The sequence below is a fragment of the Acanthopagrus latus genome, chromosome 7 (genome assembly GCF_904848185.1).
Source record: "Acanthopagrus latus isolate v.2019 chromosome 7, fAcaLat1.1, whole genome shotgun sequence".
NCBI classification, from domain to species: domain Eukaryota; kingdom Metazoa; phylum Chordata; class Actinopteri; order Spariformes; family Sparidae; genus Acanthopagrus; species Acanthopagrus latus.
In genome coordinates, this window is record NC_051045.1 from 24,680,749 (window position 1) to 24,705,890 (window position 25,142).

General features: G+C 43.2%; 1 protein-coding gene across 6 annotated transcripts in view; it reads left to right on the plus strand.

Moving 5' to 3' along the window:
- LOC119022961 (plexin-A1-like) overlaps positions 1–25,142 on the plus strand; it is a 294,058-nt gene that overhangs the window by 35,508 nt on the left and 233,408 nt on the right. For 5 of the 6 annotated variants that reach the window (XM_037104478.1, XM_037104481.1, XM_037104484.1 and 2 more), the window contains exon 4: positions 13,888–15,290. In XM_037104478.1, the coding sequence (XP_036960373.1) occupies positions 14,115–15,290 (1,176 nt within the window). In that variant the 5' untranslated portion in view covers positions 13,888–14,114. Of the gene's footprint in view, positions 1–13,887; positions 15,291–25,142 lie in introns of those variants that run through there. The other variant, XM_037104477.1, reaches the window with a different exon arrangement.

Consider the following 25,142-nt stretch of genomic DNA (forward strand, 5'->3'; position numbering starts at 1 on the left):
ACTGCAGCGGAGGATAATCCACGACAATAAACATGAAGGCGTCCTCCGAGTTAGTTTGATCCTTGTTTCGTTGTGGCTGCATCAAGTTACACCGCTTCTCCGTCAATCATCCGACACCTACGGAGTCATGAGGAAAACACTCTTTCAGACTTTGCTTTTTCTCATGAAAAAAAGAACCACAGGGCGTTAACTGGCCTATGGTGTGGAGACTACATTTTCAACAAAAAAAGCTTTTGTTACAAACTTGGTAACAACATGGGTATTTTCTGGGCAGAGAGGATATTTTGTTTTTGGAGTTGAACACACATTATTGACAAAAAAGTCAGTATATCTCAGCCTTGGTTGCTTGATCCAGCCCTGTGGTCCAGAATGTAATATCTAAACAACAGTTTGATGCCCTGCCAGGAAATTTGGTTCAGATACCCGTGGCTCTCAGAGGATGACACGAAAGATAACTTATCCACTGGTATCTCGACATTATTGGATGGATTGGCACAACATTTAATTTAATTTAATTTTTTTTTACAGATACTCAAGGTTGCTGCTTTCCTCTAAACTCTTCTAACACCACCATCAAGTTTTTTTTTTTTCCTAATGTGTATCAACAACTATGAGATGGACCAAACCCCCCCAAGGTTCCAGGTTGACATATTTGCGATTGTTCAAGACAGGGTTGGAGTTGTAGTTCCTTTGTGTTATTTTAAGAAAAATAAACAGATTTTTTCATGGTTTGTTGAGGATGAGTTTAGGAGTCTCAGGTCAAAATCTGATGTGTTGCGTGGTAAATTAGCATGCTAACACATGCTAGCACATGAACACGCGAAGCCAACTTGCCACGCTAAGCCAATATTGTCATTGTGAGCATGTTAGCATTTTAGCAAGTTTAATCCTCACAGCGCTGCTAGCATGACTGTTTCTTGTTTTGAATCTGTACTTTGGTGAAAGTGAAATACAAGATACTAATTAAAACAATAATTAAATATAAAGTTGACTTTAATGACGCCGTTGGTCAACATTCTCCCTTCTGCTAGCTGCATGTTAGCATTGTCCCCAACCACTGAGCTACATGCTGAAAAGAACGAGTTACCTTCACACTAGCCTAGTTGCTAATGGTATGAACATAAACAAGCTAGCAGTTTTCCTGATGTGGGGATTAAGCCATTTTAAAACCAGGGCTCGCCTTCTTACAGGCAAGACATCTTCCCCCAGCACTTCTTTCCAGGGGTATGGTCACTCCGGGCTTGGCGCTGCCCTAGATGATTGTGATCGGTTTACAGAAATGCAAACAAAGACTATGAACGGACTCCATCGACCCTTACAGCTGTGGTGCGCATGTTCATCAATTAAACATCTCCATTTTCTTTATTTGTAATAAAATTTCTTTATTTCTAAACATTTTCCTTCTCATTACCATGTTCATGTATATTTGAAAACATCTCGTCTTCGGAGCCTCCTTTAGTAATTTAATGGATTCAAATTAAAAACTAACTTTGTCGTTAACCCGTCCCCGGCTCAGTCTCCGAGAGAACAGAAGAGGCGCTGCCAAATCAGCGTGTTTATGTCCCCGCCCTCCTAATGGTGCCTGAACATTTGTGCTAAGAGCCCCAGTTAATAGCCAGTGTGATAGCACCGCCGTGCCAATAAAACAGGTTTCTATTGCAGCTTCAGTATAAAGTCTCTCAACCAAGATGGATGGTGATATTCCTCTCGCCTCCAGATATGAAACTACAGTATGCACTTAGTTTCCCATCTGTCTCCACACAGACCTATCAGCAACAGTGAGGAAGTCTACTGTGTCAGTGTTCCTGTACCGCGTTTGTTTTTCCTATATGCATGAACACACAAACATACCGACTCCGAATGCGGTGATTTTCCTCTCCCAGACGTCGAATGATTGGGCTGCGGAGGTTCTCTTTTTCTTTTTTTCCCCCCTTCTTTTTCTTGTTTCCTCTTTTTTCTCCTTCTCTCCATCCCTCATTGCTCTTCCCCTCTCATTTTCTTAAACTGCAAAATTGCTGTTCTGCGGTCGGGAGCCAGCTTCGATTATCTACGCCAAATTCCCTGTTAAAGAACTGTGTTTCTGGGCCTATTCAAGCACTTAAAGCCCCTCTAAATGGCTTTAGCTGCAGGGTCCCCTCTTTGGAGACTACCACACACACACACAGGCACACACAAACACAAACAAACACACAAACACACACACACACACACACACACACACACACACACACACTCCATTGCAGCGAGTTCAACACCCATCATGGGAATGATCCAACTGCAGAGTAATTTCTCTTTTTTAATGTTTGTCAGCACAAAGAATGTCCCTCTCTCTCCCTCGCTCGCTCTCCTCCACATCCTGTTGGACAATTAGTTTAAGTGTGCATGTCCATGTGTTGGCGGGTTTGTTTCTGTGTTTAGGAGAGGAAATGTTTGCATAAAGGAGGCTTTTTGCTGTCTCCGGGGAGAAGAGGACTAACTTAAATTAATTGCTCATAGGGAGAAGTTTTTGCTTGATGGGGGGGGGGGGGCTGACGGAGTGTTTGACTTTGTACACAGAATAAAGGCTCAGTCCCCCGCCTGCTTCCATCCTGTTAGCGTCATGCTATTTCTAAGCTTGGCTTTCTCCTGGCTCTGGCTTCATATTTACCCAACAGACTTGATTGTGGTATCAAACTTGTTGTCAGCTCTTGGAAAGAAAGCAAATCTACCTCAGAGGTGAAGCATTAAGATCACAGTATTGACGTGTTATACTTCTGTTGCCCAAGGTCACATAACCTCACTGAGAGGCACATCAGTGCTGTGTGAACATATTGTAGTGACGGAGTGATGTAGCCAACAAGATAGCTATGCTGATTGGTGGAATTACTTCCTTTAGCTGCACAGTAAACAAATTAATTTACTGTAAATTACTGACATTTGTACTCGTGAAGCACTAGCACTCCTGTGTTACTGTAGTATATGTATGTAGTTATTTTTATTATCCAAATTAGATCACATTTCAAGTAAAGTTAGACCAATGCTCTGTGTTTTCATGCAAACCCAACCATTTCTGCTGTTAGCATATTAGCCTGTTAGCTCAGCAAAGTAACTTGTTAGCCCATTGTAGGCCTGCCCTGCTGGAAAAAACAGCATAGACCAGCACCAAATCCAGCACCAAAACATATATGCTTGTCTTGGTGGTGACCAGTCACTAGCAAGACCAGCATATGTTGTGTTTTGGTGCTGGTGTATGCTGTTTTTTTTCCAGCAGGGTGTTAGCCTGTTGCTATCCGCTTATCTAAACTGTTAGCTTGTTGTTAGCAGGTGTAACTTGTCGGACCACTTGTAAGCATGCTAGGCTTTTAGAATGGTAGCCTGTCAGCATATTGGGTTGTTAATCTGCTGTTAGCACGTGTGCCTTGTTGGAACACTTGTTGCTGTTGTAAGCTTGTTAGCCTGTTTTTAGCACGTTAGTATGTGAACCTTGTTGTAAAACTACAATATTTTATTGTTCAAATACGGTATGGTGCTCTACCCTAATTATAATGTGTCATTTTTACTTTTTTCACTTCAGAATGTAATTGGCTTATATTCAAATTCTCAGCACCTTAGTGTAGTATTCCAAATAATTACCTGTCGCGCATTTAAGAAAGAAACACGTAATTATGGAAATTTACTGTGAGAATTTACTGTGAAAACCTAATGTTTGTCCCAAACAGGAACTACCTTTAATGCAGTGTTGTTTTTGTGTGGTGCAAATAGAGAATTTATATATTTTTAGTAGTATACAGTAGTATACAGAGCATTTTAAAACATGAAAGAATATCACGATTTAAATTGTGATTGAATAGCGATAATATTTTTTGTCCACATTGCCCACCCCTAACTGAAGTACTTCCTCATATGGGGACCCACTATTATAGACATTTGTCGCTTTATCTTGTAAGAAAATGGGGAAGATTGAAAAGAGAAGGTAACTGTAAAAAAAAAAAAAAGTTTAAAGACTGTGTTTGAAATGATTTGACTCACCATTTTCTCCAGGGTGGATGAATTGCTTCCCCAGTATGTAATGCTTATCCTGTTAACACGGTGGTCCATGTCACAGCTAACTTCGCTGTTGTCTTTGGGTGGCAGCGAGCAGACGTGTGCTTCCTCTGTTTACACAAGTTGAACACCAGCTTATCTGTACCTGCCAGACATGACTTACACCTGGAGAGTGTTAAATGCAAATAGGTTTGTGTCTATGTGATTGCTTTAAAAAAACAAAAACGAAAAAAAAAAAACAAAAGGAAAGGAAAGAAAAAGAGACCCTGACTGATTTGAGCATTTGTGCTGTTGTTTTGTTTGTTCCACTTGTAGTTCTGAGTAGCTGCTCTGACTCTACCCTTCACCTTTTATTGAGAGGAGAAAATACTAAAAGAGGTGCGGGTAAACACTCGACACACACACATCGGGCACCTTTCAATGGATCTAAATATCTGTACTGACAAAGCGGCGGCGCACTCGTGACTTCTATGGACAAGAAGTTGCTGTTGACATTTCAGCAGATAAAGAATCCAAACAGAACCGTCGACTTTCAATGACTCTGACAAAATGCGATTTCTGTTTTGTTGTATTGGAGTAGACTGTAGTGTTTGTGTGCTCTTTTTGCCGCATTACAGGAGAAAAACACAGATTTGTTATAAAACCACGCATACCGTTTTTCGCACGAACATTATTATATTATAGTATAACAGGTGTTCCGAGTGAGAGACACGACTCACTTTTTCCCCTGATTAGCAAAACTCTCTCCGCGATGCAGCAATTATTACCACCCTCTCCACCTACATGTAATGAATTAATAGCAAGTGTTTCAGTTAAATGGGAATGTGACTGTCCCAGCGAGACTACCCAATTCACACACAGCTGAGATAAATACACCAGAAAAAAAAAAAAAAAATCAAATTAAGCCTCAGCGCTAAATAACTCCAGGAAAAACCTCTTTTTTAGTTTTACAGGAAAATGGCCGAGTGCAGCTCAGGTGATTTGTCCATTACAGTGAGTGAAAAACAAGTGTACTACAGTTGTCAGGATTTTTTTTTTTTTTTTTTGTCTTTATCTGAAGAATCCTTAAATCTCTCCTCTCTGGAGAGCTCGGAGGCAGAGCGAGCGCATTGTCGAGGAGACTCAGTCAGATTAAGGATGATTAAGGCTCAGCCACTCAGCTCCATTCGGCGTGGGTTTTTTTACTGCACTGCCTGTGAGAGTGATGGCTGAGCTGCACCTGTCAGCTCGCGGAAGTAACTGTGTGGAAGCGAGTCTCTGTCTGTGGGTGCACATGCAAGAGTGTGTCTGTATCTGTGGCTGTGTGTGTGTGGAGGTGTTTGCATTGTATGTGTATGTATGTGTGTCTGTGGGTGTGTATGTACAGCTGTGCGATTCCAAATATTTGCATACATGTGTCGCGTACATGTGTGTTCCCAGTATGTAAGCATCTGTTTCCGTGTGCGTGTGTGTGCGTGTTGAATATTTTTTTTCTGAATGAAGTAGGCATTGTATCTCATTTGGTTCTTCCCTCTAATCCCTATTGTTAATGGGAAAATACAGTGTGTGTGCGTGTGTGTTTAACCATGAGGAATTATTTTATGTTGAATGATTGCCATATAACTGAGCCGTGTGTGTGAGTGTGTGTGTGTGTGTGTGCGCACGCACATGTGGGCTGCTGCACCATGCAGTGGAGACACAGTGGTTTCATTTACAGTCGCATTCCACCACTGACACACAGACAGCTGCGCGGCACACACAGACACAGTGGTGGGCAAACCAGCCAACATCAGTCCTCCTCAACAGGCACACACACACACACACACACACACACACACACACACACACACACACAGTCCAACCCACATTCTTTGTATTCCTTCAGCCTCGCACAAAGCGCTTGCCGTATTTCATTCGATTTACACCCACGCGGAGGGCCCAATTAGTTTGGATGACATGGCATTTTGTCATCAGTGTCATCCAATTATTTTTGCATAAAAGATAAAACATGACAAAATGCAATTAAAGGACTCCAGCCCGCGCAAGTCGAGTCGCAGTGAAACCTGGAACGAGCCGAAAAAATGAAGAACTCACCGCGGAAATGCTGGAAAATTAAAACCGAGGCTCTGTCAGCGTCTGCCAGGTCGTCCATCTCGACATGTAATAGAGTGAAATGATGTGGCAAATGTTAAAGCAGGTCGGTTGTCGGGTGCTCAAGAGTTCACACTCGCTAAATTGTATTTGCACTTGAGCAGAAAAAAAAAAAAAAAAAAAAAGCGAGCAAGTCTGGTCTCATTTGGAAGCGTCAGTCATGGCTGGCCTCATCATGTCAAACTGCTCAGTGTTGATGACATCTAAATGGCGTGTGGCACGACATCAGCGCCTTCTGTTGTCTCCAAATCTGATTTTCTTTGCAAAGATGTGACAGCATTTTTGAGACAAAGCAAGTTAGAGCTGCTAATCTGGCTAAGTTTGAAACGCGGGGTCATAACCAGTGCCAGGTTTCACCTTACCCACGGATACAGTGCCAGTTTCGAGGTCTTTCTCAGGACCTTTTTTTGCGGTTTCTATTTGATCCCGTTCCTCTTCCTCGCCCTTCCCCCTTGTCTTTTTCTTATCTCTGCCCGTTAACAGCCAGGAGAGGTGGCTGTGAGACGACTACAGTCTGCAGTATTAGCACTTGTCAATACTACGCCTTTCGGAAAATGGATTCCGAATAGAAATCTCCTCACGTTCAAGTGTGTGTCCGCCTCCCGCTCCCGTTTCCCATATCTCCTCCTCCTCCTCCTCCTCCTCCTCCTCCTCTTCCACCACTGTCCTCATCTGACCTGCGCTGCTACTTTAACTTTGCTACCATCTGTTGCAGCCAGGCCTGGAGTTTTACAAAAAAAAAAAAAAAAAAAAAAAAAGGCGAATTGATCAGATCAAATTCTGTACGCGTGCTCCGAGACGTCTGTTCAGCTGCATCTGAGCAACTAATTTAGTGTCAGATGTCAGACTTTTGCACGAGTAAAAATCCCAATTTGGATCTCCAGATGAAATTTTCAACAGATTTTCAGACATTGTCACAACACTTTACACTTCAGTCTTTTTCCAGATTGGAGGAAGAACAACAATTGCAATGAAATACATTGAAAAAGCTCTTCTGATTGATTTTTTTCCTCTCCTGTATTTCAAAGCTGCATCAGTATCTTTCTATCCCCTACTTAATGACCATGAACATATAATTTGATTTTATAAGCTTGGCTGTATTTTGCAGCAAACACGGCAGTTAAGTTTAAATCCAGCGTTACTCACCAAAATGCGTTTACATTTCTGTTTCAAATCCTGCTTTCTTGGGTTGTGCCCACCGTTTCTTGGAAGAAAGTAATAGATTTTGAATTGTGTTTAATATTATAGTATGAAATCTATTGTTTCCTTCGAGACTCTGGGATACAAGGTTAAAAACGCTGTCGACAGGATGATAGAATTCCAGACTTTCCATTGCAAACCTCTTGAGCCGAGGGATATTACTGTAATAACAGTGATAGATTCGTCCCACCATCTGAAGATATTGTCGCTTGACTGATGAACGTTGTAGAAGTGCGGCACTCCCGAGGACGCTGCTGTGTTGTCCGAGCACACAACGCAACCGGCCCATGTATCGCAGGGATTCGAGCTCTTGGTGTCTGTTGACTCACACACCTGAGGCGCTCTGAACACGGTCATATCGGGCGAAATCAGCCAGCGAGCCTCCTGAACATTGCAGCGGCACCACCTCGGGCACTACTTGCCACTTAAATTTCACACCTTCGCCCCCCCTGCGCTCAGAATCGGTTTCAACTCCGACCTTGTTTGGTTGATGACCTTTCAAAGCACAAGCTGATGAGATGAGAGCAACCCACTGTGGGCGAAAAGGAAGGGACTGGTCATGATGATTTGATTTTTCCTTTTCTGCTCAGAGGGAGGATAATTCGCTGTTCCTTCTTTTGTGTTACGCTAACGCACATAATTGATAAATGGTCTTTGTTAGGCTGTTGTCCCCGTTGTTGAGGTAAAAAGGCTGCGTCTAACAATTGTAGTAAAACTGTGAAAATGCCCATTGTAATTTCCCAGAGCCTAATGTAACATCTTGAAATATCTTGTTTAACTGTTAAATTGTTCAAACCCAAAGATATTCAGTAATTTTTTTCATACGGTATGCGAGAAAAAAAAGCTTCAAATTCTGGCAGTCCTCTATTGTTGCTTGAAAAATGGCTGAATCCACAATCAGTTATCAAAAATGTTTTTAATGTAGTTAAAAATGTTCTAATTTAAATCAACAGAATATGAAGAAATAAAGGTTTTGACAATATAACATCCGTGTATTACATTTAAGAGATCTACTGACATTAGCATGCTGATTCTGCCTGTTCCGGTTCAAACCCCCCACGCTACCAGTGGAAGCACCAACACATCCCCAATGCTCCGAGCTCACAGTCCAGATCGCTAACTGCTTGGCTCACTGAGCTAAGTAGCTCATGGCTGCAGCAGTTCGCAGCAGTTAGCAGCAGTTAGCAGCAGTTAGCGGAATTAGCGCTTACTCTTGTGATCTGCCGTCAGCTGTTTTATTCGATTATGGTTTCAACAGGTGGCCAATCCTAACATATTGCACCTTCAACTGATTATAGGGTTAAACAGAGCTATTCTTTGGATTATAACCCACAGCTCAACTCGTGAACAACAGTTAATACCATGCATAAATCATGTGTGAAGCCTATAGGGCTGCCTTCACATGATCACCAGTCGATGCTGGGTTGGAGGAAGCCCTCTCAGAGCCTAGCTCGAGGCTGAAGAGAAAGCCAATGTACATGTATTTTTAAACTGGACTCCGTCTGATGCTCTCACATGATTCCTCCACGTTTCGAGCTTCTTGATCAGTGGTGCACTGACTGTGCGCACTCTCAAAGGTCTGCGCCAAACACGGCTGAAGTTCAGATGGCTCGAACTTTTAGCACAAGGTGTAAAATAGCTTGAACTTTTAGCATGAGGTGTAAAACCTGAGTGGTGCCGCGTAGCCCGGGGCGCTGCTGCTTCAGTGTCATCAGCGGTTTAAGCCGTGGCCAAGTGATTATGCTCCTGATCAGAAGTGGAAATCCAAACCTCCTGCTTCACTTGCTTTCATCAACAGGGTTACAAATGCAGGAGAGGGTACCGAGTGGTTCATTTCCTGCTTAGTTCCCCACGTTTCCTCTCTCCTCTACAAGAACGTGTGTATTTAAAAATGGAAATAGTGTAAATGTAAATGTTTACAGGCTGCGTGTGGTTTGTACAGTACAGCTGACGTTATATATGCCTTGTTTGCGCACAGTTTACATATAGGCCGACGTGTTTGGACGTGTGTCCGCGTGTGCTTTCGTAGTAAATAAGACTGAACAGATGCAGGCTAGAGAAACACGCAGACTCTCACGGAGTGAGGCCAGCAGGCACGGATGTGAGCTCCATGCTAAAGAAGTGGTGTGTATAAATTTGCCTAAGTGTTTGGCCAAGGTCTGTGGCTGTGTGTGTGTGTGCGCAATCGATGTGCCAACAGCAATAAATCAGCACGGGGTAGACCTGAACGCCTCTACAGCTTCATCTGATGTGGCAGGTGGGCTTCAGGACGGCCCTGACACACACACAGAAACACACACTCACCGAAACACACACACTCACAGAAATGAAGGCTCAGCTAATTCAAGGTTTTCTTTGATCGGAGAAGATGCTGATCAGTTTGAGGAACATGAATGACGTGATATATCAAGTGATAACAGTTCATGTCACATTGTTTCATTAGAGGCTACGTACATTGCTAGGCTATGTAAATACTATGAGTAGGTAGTTGTTACTTTTGATGTGAAGTGGAAGAAGGTAAAATAAAGGTTGTTTCATGCATCATTGAATTTGAGCTCTTTCAAATATTGCTTAATGAAGGCCTGAATTACTATAAAGCAGTTCAGTATTTATTTATTTATTTTTTTTTTACAATAAAGGTTTGTTTCCCTTGTAACTAAATAAATAACGACAAATTGTTGCAAGCAAAATTGTTGTGGCCCAGATCTGGCCCACACCAGACACGTTCATCCAGCCCCAATACCGCATGGAACGATTGCACTTGGGCTGTTGACTCATGCTGGCCGGACCTGAGCCGCAAAGCACGCCATACCATGGTCACATGTCAGCCAAAAGCAAACCCAAACCCCTTGTGGCTCTGGCAACCAGGAGTGGACCGCCCAAGTGCCATCATTCCATGCGGTATGTGGGCTGGATGAGTATTGGTATACAGTTACTCTCAATCAGTATAAAGGCTTCCATAGCGCCAACACAGTGGTATCTGTGAACGTAAATCAATGTCTGAGCTTTAAGCGGTTTCACCATATGCGATGTAAGTGAATTTTGTTAAGAACACGCGCTTTTTAATAACCACACAATTATAGCATGAATTGTTGGGCTGTTTGGATTAGGCTTGTGCCCCGCAGCAGGAAGAAAGTTTATACCTCATTAGAATATTCTGTTTCATTTCTGTTTCAAGTCTTTCTTCTTTTTTTTTTATTTATCTCTGTATGAGCCCACAGTCACTCTTCTCGCCAATTTATTCATCCATAAACTCAACCGTTTCATTCGTTTGATCTAATTCAGCAACACTTTTTTTTATATCAGAAACTTGTTTTCAGCTCACACACGTCCTCTCTCCTGTCATCCTTGTCCCAGTTTTACTCAAAGGGCTCCCGACACCATCGGCTCTCGGCTCCGCTGGCTACTAAAGCTATACGGCCAGCGAGTCCGCGCTGCTGCTCGGTTGTGACTTATTTATAGAATTCATGAAACACATCAGAGAAAGTGAGATGAAAATGCTGCAAAAATAGCCAACCGAACGTGTCACATTGCACAGCGAGTCTAGCTTCTTCTCCGCTTTTCGTATTCAGGCGCGTGTACATTCTTGTGGCGATCTGTTGGGCCAAGTGCATGGGTGGTGCAGGGGTGTGTGTGTGTGTGGGCATGTCAGTTGTGTTGAGACGAGGTGAAGTCAGAGGGAACCGTGAAAGTGTGTGAAATGCTTTCCAGTGCTGTACGTGTGTTGTATGCTCATATAATATGTGTGTGTGTGTGTGTGTGTGTGTGTGTGCGTGTGCGTGTGTGTGTGTGTGTGTGCGTGACATGCTAACAGTAGCTGTATTGTCCTGTAGGGACGGGCAACACATCGTCATCTGGGCCACTGTAATCATGGCTGTGCTGGAGATGAAAGACGCTATTGACAAGAAATGAAGTGTCTGAGGGAGAGAGACAGAGAGAGAGAGACAGAGAGAGACAGAGAGAGAGAGAGAGAGAGAGAGAGGGACAGAGAGGAATGTAATGAAAGGGAGGAATGAGAAATAGCAGCAGAAATAAGAGACGCGAATAGTTTGCTGACCAAACCCCATTATGAAACAAGTCTTTGCCTTGTGCCCTGCATTTGGCCGAGCAATGAACTAATGAGAAGAAGGTTGTCCGGTATGTGGGCATGTTGTTGGTTTAAAACAGCTCCAAATGATAGTAGCCTTTGAACCGCTGTTATTTCTGTGCCAATGAAAAATAATTGTTCAAAGTTCTTTCCAGACTTCACACATCCTTGAAGGTGACATTAGTGAGTCAAATGTGTTTGGTAGACTCCATGGATGTAATGTGAGGACTGGATACCCTTGCTCAAGGTGGTGCCTGTTTATTCCGGCTGAAAGTTGGATGGAACTCTTGTTTTTCTGCCCCTGCATCTTTTTTAAAAAGTTGTTTTTGAGGTATTTTTTTTGCCTTTATTGGATGGTGAAAGGTAAAGAACAAGGCAGGAAATGAGGATGGAGAGGGGTGTGACATTCAGCAAAGGTCAATGGCTGAAGCTAATACGTGACATTGCCGTTGTATGGCATGTGCTGTAACTATCTGGCTATCACGGCACTCCTGCTTCCCCTTTGTGTTCATCTCCCCACCCCGTCATCCATCTGTCAGGTAGACTTCACACTCAGATGATGCACATCAAAATGTTATTGTTGTTTTTGCGGCTCTGAGAGCGTTTCAGAAATGGTAGATCTTGGATCTTGAATCTTGTTGGCAATTTCCTGTCATTTTTTTTTTTTTTCTATGTCAGAAAACAGTTTCTGGCCTTGCCAACCATTAGAGACAGATCAATTTTGCCAAAACACAATGGTTGCTTTGTAAATCTTGTAAAACCTGGACCATTAATCCACAAGCTGATTAAAAAAAGAACCTCTGAAGCGTTTTCCCGGCAGTCTCATGTTGCAAGAATTGGGTATAACCAAGGAACACTGTCTGTAGCCAAATGGACGAGCTCTCATGTGGCAAGCACCACAAGTACTTTCCTAAAGTTAAGTGGATTTCATGTATTTCACCACCCCCATTATACTTTGGTTGTTTTCCTGCTTTGTTGCTCTCATAATGTTATTAAGTGTGACCTGCCAGTTAAGGTGCAGACACACTGGATCTGCTGATGGGTGGAGGAGAAGTGGACTGATCCTGTTTTTGTTTTTTTGTTTTTTTTTCGTAAGAGACGGAGTGGTCATGCAGTGCCTGGTGGTTACAGCATGGCGAGTTAATGGACGCCATATCTGAATTTGGATAATCGTGACGCGACCTCTACTTTATGCACGTATGCCCCAGGCTTGTGGAACATCAAACTGGGGCCGCTGATCCAGTGACTTAAGACACCATAATTAATTGCCCATTCCTCACCTCAAATCCTGTTGCTGTATATAAGAACGTTTACATTGCATCCAGGTGTGTCCTTGTCGGATTCCGTGTTTCTGCGCCATGAGAGCGAGATGTTCCTGAATAGTGAACAGGTTTATAGAGTGATCAGTTTCAGAAGTGGAATGCTTTAGCAAGCACACATCTCTCTTACCCACTAAAAACATTCGATAACATTCGTCATCTTCATCACAAGAAAATAGCAGAGATGGTGCGTGTGATGATTTAGCATGTGGAGCAGCCAAGTTGCTTTTGCACTTAAACTTTCAAGACTTTACTTGTCCCCCAGTGCCTTCAGGGATGGGCCCCAGCCAGTGACCTTGACCTGGTAAAATGGACAAAGAAAATGGGTGGATGGTTCATCTCCTTTTTCTTTTCTTTTTTTTCTTTTTTTTCTTAGCTTTCCCTTATAGCAATCTTTTCCACCATCTCTGCTGCCTTTCTATTGAACTGGTATGAAGCCAAATAGCTTTCACTTCCTCCCTTCCTCTCATTGTCTCCTCTCTTTTATCATGTTGGGCCAGTTTCTCCACTTTCTTTCTCAGACTCAGGGTGCCTGTATTTCTCTGCTCTGTTGCTCCGTAATAAATATACTATAGGATTCTCCCTGCAGCCCTGTTTGTAATTTATGGATGTTTACCTGCGATCATGATGCTGCACATCGGTGCTGCACCCTTTCTGTGATTTCCTACGTGAGTGTAGTTCTCTTTCTTTCTGCGCTTTTCTTACTTGCACACACTTTTGTGTCATGGCATTTGTGTGTCTTTTTTTTTGTGTGCATTCCAAGTGTGTATGTATTTTTGTGTGAGCATGCACACTTTGTCGGCTGGATCCTTTAATACCTCTAGACAATCGATACACAGAGGAGCAATGTTTGGCCCTGTCTTCTTTTAAAAGATGCACTCCACAGAGTGGTGCGAGCCAAGAGTCTAGAAGTCAATAAAACAAAGCCGATACTGCCCTCATTTGTTTTTTTTGGACTTCAGCATCGAGGCCTCAGAGTCTGGGTCTGTGGGTGAATATTTAGTGTCTTGTCATTTCGATACAAGCAAATAAATCCCTTTTGTCCGCTCACTGCAAGTGCAAAACGCAAGCCCGTGAATATATTGACATCTGTATTTGCTAAGCTTCTGCTTTGTTTCTGTCTTTCAGGGCTGATGGTGGACCAGGCTGAGGATCAGGGGATGAGGTTATAAAAAAAAAAAAAAACACAACGGAGAAAGGAGGAAAAAAGAAAGGAAGTCGATTGCTTGGAAACTCTTCTTTTGTATCATCATACCCTGCAGCCCTATACGGCACTGACTGACCCTGTAGAGGATTACACACTCAAAAATACACACTTACGCCCACTCACTCACTACTCCCCCTCCCTCACCGCCATGTCTTCCCACCTCAACCCACCTCTCCTTATCCCCCCCATCCTCTTCCTTCTCCTCACCTTCTCCATGCCTTCCACCTCCACTACTTCCTCCCCCTCCCCCCTCCTCTCCTTCTCCCCGCCGGAAGGAGGTCTCACACATTTGGTGGTCCACAACAAAACGGGCGAGGTCTACCTGGGAGCCGTCAACTGGATTTACAAGCTGTCCAACAACCTGACTAAGCTGCGAAGCCACGTTACTGGCCCAGTCACAGACAACCCTCGCTGTTACCCGCCACCCGGTGTTCAGTCCTGCCCCCACGAGCTGGTGCAGACCTCTAATGTCAACAAACTCCTGCTACTTGATGCTGCCCACAACCGCTTAATCGCCTGTGGGAGTACTTCCCAGGGAATATGCCAGTTCCTGCGTCTGGATGATCTGTTCAAGCTCGGTGAGCCCCACCACCGTAAGGAGCATTACCTATCCAGTGTTGCCGAGGCGGGCACCATGTCAGGCGTCGTGATCTCCCCGGATCTTTTTGGTGGCGGCGGGAAACTTTTTGTCGGCACTCCCATCGACGGGAAATCTGAATACTTCCCGACTCTGTCGAGCCGCAAGTTGATGTCCAACGAGGAGAACGCTGATATGTTCAGCTTCGTCTACCAGGATGAGTTTGTCTCCTCGCAGCTGAAGATCCCCTCAGATACGCTCTCCAAGTTCCCGGCATTTGACATCTATTATATCTACGGTTTCAACAGCGAGCAGTTTGTGTATTACCTTACTTTACAGCTCGACACCCAGCTCACCTCGCCAGACGCAAGCAGCGAACAGTTCTTCACCTCTAAAATTGTCCGCCTATGCGTTGACGATCCCAAGTTCTACTCCTACGTCGAGTTCCCCATTGGCTGCACCAAGGACGGAGTGGAGTACCGCTTGGTTCAGGATGCTTATTTGGCCCGCCCGGGAGCCCGTCTGGCACGTTCGCTTGGTATTCAAGAGCACGAGGAGGTTCTGTTTACTGTATTCGCCCAGGGTCAAAAGAATAGAGCCAAGCCACCCAAGGAGTCGGCTTTGTGTCTGTTCACAATGAGGCGGATAAAGGAGAAGATTAAAGAGAGGATTCAGTCGTGTTACAGAGGCGAGGGGAAACTCTCCCTGCCCTGGCTACTCAACAAGGAGCTTGCCTGCATCAACTCGGTGAGTGTTTGAGACAGTAGCTCCCAGAAGTGTTTTTGTAATTGTCAGTCGTCATGAAATTGATGCTCTTCCTGGTTGTTCTGGGAACTTCGGTTTGCGGTTCTGAGTGCTTCTGTTTGTTTTTAATTTCAAACATAGAATAGTCTCCTTCACTTCACTTCGCAGTAAATTACATTTTCTATTTCCCGGAATAAGGTTGGGTTGGATAGCTCGTCTTTACCTTGAGCCTCGCCAAAAGCATTTTAGTGGTCATGGGTTTTAGGGTGTGTTCAAATGAAGTGAGTCACGGTTCTGTCCAGTTCCTTAGCTTCCTCTCCATTACTTTGCTGTTTTTGTCTATGCGGGCGAGAAAATGTGCTGTAATGTGTTTTCAAATAATTGCACCGTGATAACTGTTTGGTCCTTGGGCAGTTTCTCAGTAGTGAGAACTACACAGGGAACATATGGGAAGTTGAGTACATTTTGCCCCCAGACTCTTTAAAATCTCTCTGGCAGGATGGCAGGTCACCAAAACTTCTAGCTGCTTGTTCGTCGACTTGAATTTCCCTGGGTAACCTGTAAGTGGAAAAAATGAATCTCAACATAGTTCTGAATGCAACAAAGTAATATTTTCCAGCCTGGTTTGGGCCAAAACAACCAACCTGTAGGTGTGATTGCGCATTTAGTGTCACATGGAATAAATCCTGTGGCTGTACCAGTCCAACATTGAAGTACTGTTAGAGAATGTGGGCACAAAATGCAGTATATTTACCTTGATATCCTTAAGAAAGAAGCTGTATTTAGAGTATGACTAGTAAGTGACTGTATTGTATAGTATTACATGTTATTTTACTCTACCTGCAACAGTAGCCAATGTTTTCTTGAGTCTAAGAAGACCTTGAACGTCCAACGTTTCTGCCCCGTTTAATGTTTTTTGCCCCATAATAGATTGAGATCGTTGGTAGTCAGTATTGATACTTATGATATGAATTCATGTGAACACACCAGATGGAGAACTAAATTAATTGCATTCTGGTTGAAGTACTGATGTCAGTGATTGATAAATGTGATTTTTATTTATTTATTTATTTATTTATTTTCATAAATTAATAGTTAATAGAGGTTCAAGTTCATTTAATTTACGTGGCATTTTAAAAGCTAACATGTTTTGCACCAGGGTGCTTCACGAAAGCAAACATATGCATATACATACGGACACACATGCGTATGGTAAGTAAAGATTAAAATAGAAGCAGGCAAGCAGAAAACCACCAAATGTTGAGGAAATAAGGAGATATTTTCTCCACAGTTGAGTGAGGCTCCTCATTTTTTCCGAGGACCGGACAGCTGTCCCTGAGCTCCTGTCCATCTTTCAGGAATATTTCAGTATGTCCACAGGTCGTGGGTGGCTTGTCTTTCCTTTTTCCTCATAGATGAGCTGGCCTAAGGGTGCCTGGGAGACGTGTGTGTGTGTGTGTGTGCGTGTGTGTGTGTGTGTCACCCACATGTCACACACACGCATACACGCATGGCCGTGTATCCTCATGAATAATTCACTTGGTCTCACCTTCTGTTATTCAGTCAGTGCTCCATAACAACCTGCCATAAATCTCCAGACTTCTCGCCACCTTTCTGTCTCCATCTTCTCTTTCTCTCCTCCGTCTTTTTCTCGAGCCTCGTCATCTGCATAAAGATTTATTTCATTTCGCTAACCCCGTTCTCCCACCGCTCCTCCTTTTATCTTCCTTTCACTTAGCTTTTCCCTGTTTCGCTCCCCCAACTCTTCTCCCCGACTACTTTTTTTTGTCTTTGATTTTTAACCTTTGACCTCCTCTATCGTTACACTTTCTCGTTCTGCTGCTCTCCTTCCCACTTGCTCTCCTCTGTTCAAGCCCTTGATCTTTCACCATCTCCCCGTGCCCTCTTCTTGACTTCTCACTGAGTGATGAGGTATAGAGCGACTTAGTGTGTAAAGCCAGTGCCTGGATATGATCTGAGAATGTGATGCGGTGGGAACAGATGATGCAGTGGAAGGGGAGGGAGCAGAGTGATAGGGAATGAACGGAAGTAGGAGTCATTGGTTTTATGGGGAAAGGGTGGATACGGAGAAGGGTTAAAGAAGAAGGGAAACGAATACAGGAAGGGAAGTTGCTTGGAAGAGCGGGGAGGCAGATGGATGGGGGAATTATTACGATGAGGCAGGAAGAGAGAACAGGAAGAGAGAGTAAGGAAAGAAGAAACCGGAGGAATGATACAGAAAGGTGGAAACAAATGGGGCAAGACCAAACAGATAGAGAGACGATAGAGGAAGATGGAGGGAGAAAAGGGATGGGGGAGTGATACGAGAGAAGTGAGGACTAGTCGGATGCCATGAAATTGCGTCCAGACATTCGTGGTCGTCAGAGGATGATGCGTTATGATCTTGTTGTCCTGCTGGCTATACTTCTTTTCTTCTTCTTTCGTCTAGTGTGTGATTGGGATTTGTTTAGCCCTTGTTTTAGCACAGACTTAGAGAGGATGCTTATTGTATTTGCACAGTATGGGAACTGTATGTTTTATTTCAGTAACTGGAGTTAGTGATAAACAAATTCCTCTTTGTGAAGACACAGCGGTCTAGATATTTAAGAGTGGTGATATTAATGTAGGATCTCGTTGGGACTATTTCAGACATTTCAACTCATTCTTACTTGAAGTCAAGTTAAGACGTTGAACTACACCTATTAACTGTATGCTATGTCAAATCTACGGGATGTGCTACCATCGCGTTTAGCACTCACATTGGTTTCCCTGTCAGGAAAAAAAATAAATAAATAAAATAAACTCTTTGTTGATCCCCTGGCTTTCCAGGTTCAATAACAATCCCATTAGCCTCAGTCGTACTTTCTGTGCGGGGCTAATTATGGAGCGTTAGCATGCTTAACACGCTGAACTAAGATTGTTAACATGGTGGGGATTTTAATCATCAGCGTGTTGGGATTGCCACCGTGACACCGCTGACTCACACGGCTGCGGTGTGGCTGTGGACTCTTGGTCGATTCATAGATGGTTGTCGACTATAATTACTAAGAAAAAACTCTGTCGGCAGGAAGAGTTCCAACAGTTTCACCTTTTAAATACAATTTATGCAATGCCTCAGACTGCACAGGTCCACTTATGAAAGAACTCTGGAGAATAAGAGTGAGCAGGCAGGTTCATTTTGTGCTTTGATTTGACCATATGGCAGCTGTAGAGATCAAGCCTGTGCTTGTTCCATTAATGGATGATCAACTCTCATCACTTATCAACCAATGCTACCGTTTCGTGGTGGTATTACCACCCATATGTTTCAGCAACCTTTGGTCCAGTGCCTCCCGCATGAATCGTACTACAAAAGAAATACGTTACTGAATAAAGAAGCTGTGTTCTGTCGTAATATAACGGTAGACACACTTGCGCTATGCATGCAAGTAACTCTTTCACATACAGCAAGCTCTTGTTATATTTGCGAATTTCATTTACCCCTTTTGAATGTCACAGCTCATGCAAGACGATAACAGTGTTACATCTCTGTCACAAGCCCACCGGTGCTGTGCAAGCGCCGCGTGGCCTTGCAGAAAGTGTACTGTATGTGCATGCGATTATGCTAATGTGCATACAGTTACATGATTGTCCTTTATGGCCATCTGCCGTTCCGCCTGCGATCGATCAAGGTCGTGTCAGCGGAGCTCGCTCTGGGACGTCGCGCTGATGAATTTATCAACTCCTCCGACAGGCATGTTCAGTGTTTCCTGACGACGGCGGTGACAGCTCGTTGCCTCTGCGCTACCGTCATGTAGAAACTTTTCGTAGCGGCTCATTTCAAGAGACAAGGTCGGGTCAGTCAGTCAGCGCTCAGACACTCATGTCTACCTGGAAGCTATCAAACCTCATCACGGTCTACAGCAGGTTAATCTTATCACCTTCATTACAAAATGTTATGCAGCTCCTCACATTCCTGTGGCAGTGGATTATCATTGACCACTTGCATCAGGATTATAGCTGCTAAAAGGAAGGACTTTATAGTCACAATTCCACATCCTGTTTAAAATTGATTTGAAATCAGTCCAAGTCCAATTCCAGTTTTGCTGTTACGGCTCTGCTAATATCATTTATACATAGGAGAGAAAGTCATTTATATAATGTTTCAGTCCTTGGCGTCTCTACAATGTCATCCGTGATTTCCTTAGAGACTGAATTAACCCTAACCCACCCACCATGGCGTCTTGTATTTGAGCTACAGCGTCACATGCGAGAGGTCCGAGTGCCTGGTTTGCATGTTTCGCAATGGCAGAATGAGGACATTATATGAGTAGAAGGGACAGAAGTAGTGAGATTGAGGTGACATACAGAGAGGGCATGGGATGTATAAAGTCAGCTTAAGATTAAACTGCATTAGAGTGGCTTTTAACCCTGAGAACCCTACTGATACTGTCTGTCCATCATTTCTCTCTATGAATCTTGGAGTCATAATTTATTGAAATGGGAGAACAAATGCACAGATCACACACATGCTGGTGTGTGACTTCATTTTCCCAGTGGTATAAATGACCGTCTAATGTCTTCAAGCTCCATAACCATTTAATTAAAATGCTAAATGGCTACATTTATATAGCTTTTTTTTTTTTTATCCAAAGCACTCCAAAGCAAGATTTTCTTTGCTTTTACCCGTCCACACACAAGAGGAAGTGGGGATCGACCAATGGATGACCCGCCGTACCTCTGCCTCCTTTTTCTCTCAAAACACACCTGTACAGTACAAAACAGGCACCGCTAGAAGCCAGCGCAGCAAGGCTTTTCATGATTTACTAAAAATGTAAAGAAATATAGGCTAAAAAATGGGACACAGGTGGGAGACGGCTTCAAAATAAAGAAAGTGAAAGCTCAAGAACCCGAGAACCACCTGCTGTTAACGCAGGTCAATTTAACTGCTATTACAGCCAACTCAGCATGAAATCAGATTTCCCTCTAAATTGTCAAATTGCATATTCTGGCATATTTTTCTTATAAGTAATGTCTGCATGTAGTAAGACACTTTGCAAACCTGCCCTTGTTGGACAGATTTATGTACGGCAGTTGATACTTGAATTTAGCCAAAGGCACCATCAGACTGTGCTGGAACAACCGTCATGTGAGAGAAGTTCATGTCACACTGTGCACGACGGATCTAAAAACGATCTTAGTCACAATCTCATCATACTGTCAGACTTTACAATATCAATTTAAGGCATGTCAGCTCATGCGAAGGATGTGTGGTGAATCACAGTGCTATGGTGTAATTAGAAAAGTGGCAGGAGAGCAGGGACACAGTACTGACAGACGTGTGCCAGAGCTCCACTTACTTTTCTTTCTTTTTTTTTCTTTTTTCTTTCTGGAGTTAAACAAACTTCTTTTTTTTGTTTTACCTCTATTGTTTTGGTTTGCATGTGTTTGGCTGTTTCTTAAGATTATTTTCAGTATTTGGTCTTTCATTTCCAACACGTTTTGGCCACCAAAACTCAGCACACACGCATTACTCCGGATGCATAGCGGCACCGAGCTCATGTTTCTGTAAGCCGTCCCTCTTTTGAGTTTGGGTGAGCACGTTCTCTTATGGGCACCCGCCGCCATGGGTGTGGCTCGAACCTGCGGGTCTCTCCCCGTGCATCTTTATGTCCGCTCATTATCAGGAAGAGGCCGGCGTTGGTCTTCTGGGAGTTAAACTGAGCGGTGGGTGACCTTCGCTGGCTGTGGGCTGCCGTCCAGCTCCACAGCTCTGTGAGCAGGCCAACCGAGCAACGCTACGGCCTCAGCATGACTAATGAGACTGATTCAGACAGAGGGAGGGAGATGCTATCCTGTGCATGTGTGTGTGTGTGTGTATGTGTGTGTGTGTTTAGGACTCACTTTATCTCATTTTTTTTTTTTTTTTTTTTTTGCATCTCTTTCTCGCCGTGTACTTCTCAGAGTGCTCATTTGTGTGTGTGTGTGTGTGTGTGTGTGTGTGTGTGTGTGTGTGTGCTTCCAACTCTTATCCTGGCCTCCAAAGAGGGACAAAACAACAGTGAAAACAAACAGAGGAAAATGGGCTGATAATAAGAAATGTGTGTGTGTGTGTGTGTTTGTTTGTGTGTGTCGCATTGTCTGCAGAGCCACAAGGTGGACGTCACAGTGAAAATTGCCTGCAATAAGCAAGAAGACTCTTCTGTTGTTATTGCTGTCTCTCTGTCTCTCTCTCTCTCTTTCTGTCCCCCCCCCCCAACACACACACACACACACACACACACACATGCACACACACACTCCCTCTATTTTTCTCTGAGCATAATAGTGTTTATTAATATTTATCAGTGTTGATCACTGCCGGCCAGGATTATAGTCTATTTCTGTGGCGTTTTATATTCTTTCTTCCAGGCGGCTGGTTACTGGTGTGTGTGTGTGTGTGTGTGTGTGTGCGTGCACGTGTGTGTTTTTATGTGTTATGTATCCGTTCACTTCTCCGTTCCCTCTCTCTATCTCTCTATTGTATCTTCAGTCTCATTACTGCTGGCTTGTGCCTCGGTGGATGGATCACCCACATTGCATCAGGCTTCGGGCCTGCTGGGAGGGGAATACAGAGGCTCTAATGGCTGCGCTTACATCATGCACGCGTTTATTTCCTTAATGCACGTTGTAGCAGTCTGTCCGCGAGGGGGCTGGTTTGCGCCGACCCCGGTAACCTCTTTCTTCGTAGAAACTTTAATAGGCGATATTGACCGGGATATTCCCTCAATACCTGCAATACTGATTGGTTTGTCAGTGCATGCTCTTTTGGGGAATCATGGGAATACTATGGGAGAGAAGCTATATTGAGGCACTGTGGATACAGAAGTGTTGGTCTCATTCATTAATTTGTGACTTCCTGTTGGCCTGAATGTGCACAAAACTGTCCTGATTGACTCATCAGTGCAAAATATGATCAACTATGTTAGTAAATAGCTACAAAATATCAGAGGTAGAGCCCTGTGTACATGGAAATGTCAAGGTGTGAAGTACACTTCATCTCCCAAGGTGCTTTTCTGTGAAGTGCAGTCTGTCGTGTGCATCGTGTCAGCAGGCTGAAGCTAAAGACCCTTTGTAGAAACCTTTTGATAAAGGCTGCGCAGTGAATCAATATGCCATGTCCAAACTGCAGAAGAAGCAAATTTCTGATAAACATGAAAAGATCTCAGTTTGACACAGAGCCCAACAAATGTCACAGCGTCATCATCAGTAGTTTATTTCTTCTCTGTGAAAAATGAAAATTGCGAGGCAAAATTATCATATCACAATCATGACAGAGTGCTGCAGTAATGAGTTCTGAAACCTGGAAATCAGTCAGCGTTTCTGCGCTTCCAGCTCCCTCGTCTCAGAGTTGGTGGGATTATTTAATGGGCTTTTAGTTAAATGTCTGAGGCACATAGACAAAGAGTACAAGGGTCTGTGGTTACCACTGCTAAAGGTAGTTACACATTTTGTTCAACAACATAAAATACATCATTAAATGTCAGACAATTGAATGTTAAAAGGCTTATTTTGTAAAAAAAAGTTTACACATGAAACTACAGAGGTTGTACTTGTAGTTACGTTACAAACTATTCTAACTCTAACTTTACAACTTGTAGATTGACAACTTACCATAATCGTGTACAGTAATTGTTTAAGTAAGACACTTAACGGTGGTGATGTTTGAGTCATCCGACCACAGTTAAGTTTGATTTTGGCCTAAGGTTAGCTTTTCAATTCTAGTAATTTAATTTACCCTTCAAAAGTCTCACAAAAGTCTTGTTGATCTGTGCAGATTATCTAGCTGAACAAAACCTGTAAGTATTCTTATCTTTGACAATAATAAGAATTCTGGGTTAGTCCAGAAAAATACATCATTGCTACACTACTCTATGTCTGTCAAAATAATTTCAGCATTTTATTATTATTATTATTATTTTTTTTTAATTGTATTAGTCCTGATGGTACATTCAGTAGTTTAAAATCAGTGATTTTTTGGAACCTTTGCTAATCTGGGATCCATTTAGCTCATGTGGTGCAGCGTCTGTTCCCCATTGCAGCGACTGAATTCGGTGCTTCGCTGATTAATAGATTTTTGAGCCGAGCTGTAAATGCAACACTGACGTATCATCACCTTATAGAGTTAATATGGCAAATTTGTGTGTGAACAGCTGCCTATTAACATCACATTACATCCAGGAGACGGGGAAGCTGTTTTTTTTGCAATAATTGCTAGTGCTAAAAGCTCTGCTGGCTCGGTGCTAACTTTGTTAGTCAGACTGGTGCCGGACAAGTGGTGTACGGTAGGTTTATCAGAGCTTTTCAGAAAACAGCTGCCTGCAGATACAAATGCTGCTGAGAGCGTTGGGTGTGAATCAAAACAGAAAACTTAAAGGCACATAAAACCAAAACAATGAGCTTAAAGATGCCAAAACATAAAGTGCAGGGGGGAGATTCAGAGCACATTTGGGGGATAATCATCTGTGCATTACACATCGCCATTTAACACATTATTGATATAAAAGATATTATGTAGTGGAGCTTAAAATCATCCAGGAGATTTCTGTGTTTCTATAATTTTGGATATAATTAGAAATATAATAAACAAAGACATTTTTAGATGTACAGGACAGTTTATGAGAAAATGCAGACAGAAAGTCGAGCGCAAACAATCGTGAAGCCAGGAATGATGATTTGATTCATATCCAGGATCTTTCTCAGTTTAACTGTAACCGCTTTACATTGCTGTCTAAACGAGACTCCACTGCAAATAAGGCCTTCACCGGAATATGAAGCGGTCGTGCCTCTACAAGACTCGTCCCTGATAAGATAACACAAACTAGGAGGTGTTGCACTTGATCTCTTGCTCAGGAGCGAACGTGCATCCCCCTTATTCTGCCAGATATTTTTTTTGACATTATTTCCTCAAGAACACGTCTGAAAACAGATGGTGTTATCTCAGGCCACAGGTAGAATTCCCCTTGGTTTTAAAGAACTCAACTTTGTATGACTCAGTGGGAGACTAAATGACTTATAAAGAAGATTTTTCTTTGTTGGCAGTGCAGTGATGAATACACGCAGTGCCGAGGTGAACTGCAGTCAAGCGCTGTCTAGAACACAGCCCATTGGGGGAAAGACTTCTTGATGAGGTGCGCTTTTCTCTCCCGTCTCCTGAGACGTTTTGATGCATGACGCAGCAAAATACCACATACCTCCAGCATTTTAATGACTCAAGCTGTAAAACTTCCCCATATGTTTTTTTTTTGTTTTTGTTTTTTTTGTCTTGTGATATTTTTCCACCTCAGGCTGGATCACGTGGTGCCCGCCATGCTGTGAAATCTTCTTAATTTATAGTGAATTCTCAACAGGGGGGATTTCTCAGATCCAACAAGAGTATGAATGGTGCCTGTGAACTAAATTTGCCACACAGTGGTTTTCATTGTTAACTCCAGCACATGACAAAGTGGATTAATGGCTGCTACAGCATAGGCTCATGAGAGTGTCAGCCTGTTATGGATTTGGAGTATTTCAGAGCTTGCGGCTGCTTAGCCTTAAAGCTGTGTGAGTTGGACCTGGGGTGACCTTTTTTTATTTTTTTTTATTTTTTTTATTTTTCTCTCTCTCTCTCAGAAACTCACCAGTTGTATGAAGGAGATTTTGGAGTTGACGATGAGCAGAAATATCAAGTAACTGCGATACTGCCGTTTAAGAAGCTCGCTTTGAAAATGTCAAATGAGCAGGTGTAGCCTGTCAGAAAAGGTTGGAGCTGGACGTGGTTAAGCAGCGCGACGCTTGATAAAACCTTGAACTTTGCTCGTCTTTGTGTGTCAGACACTGTGCACGAGTTCACCAAAC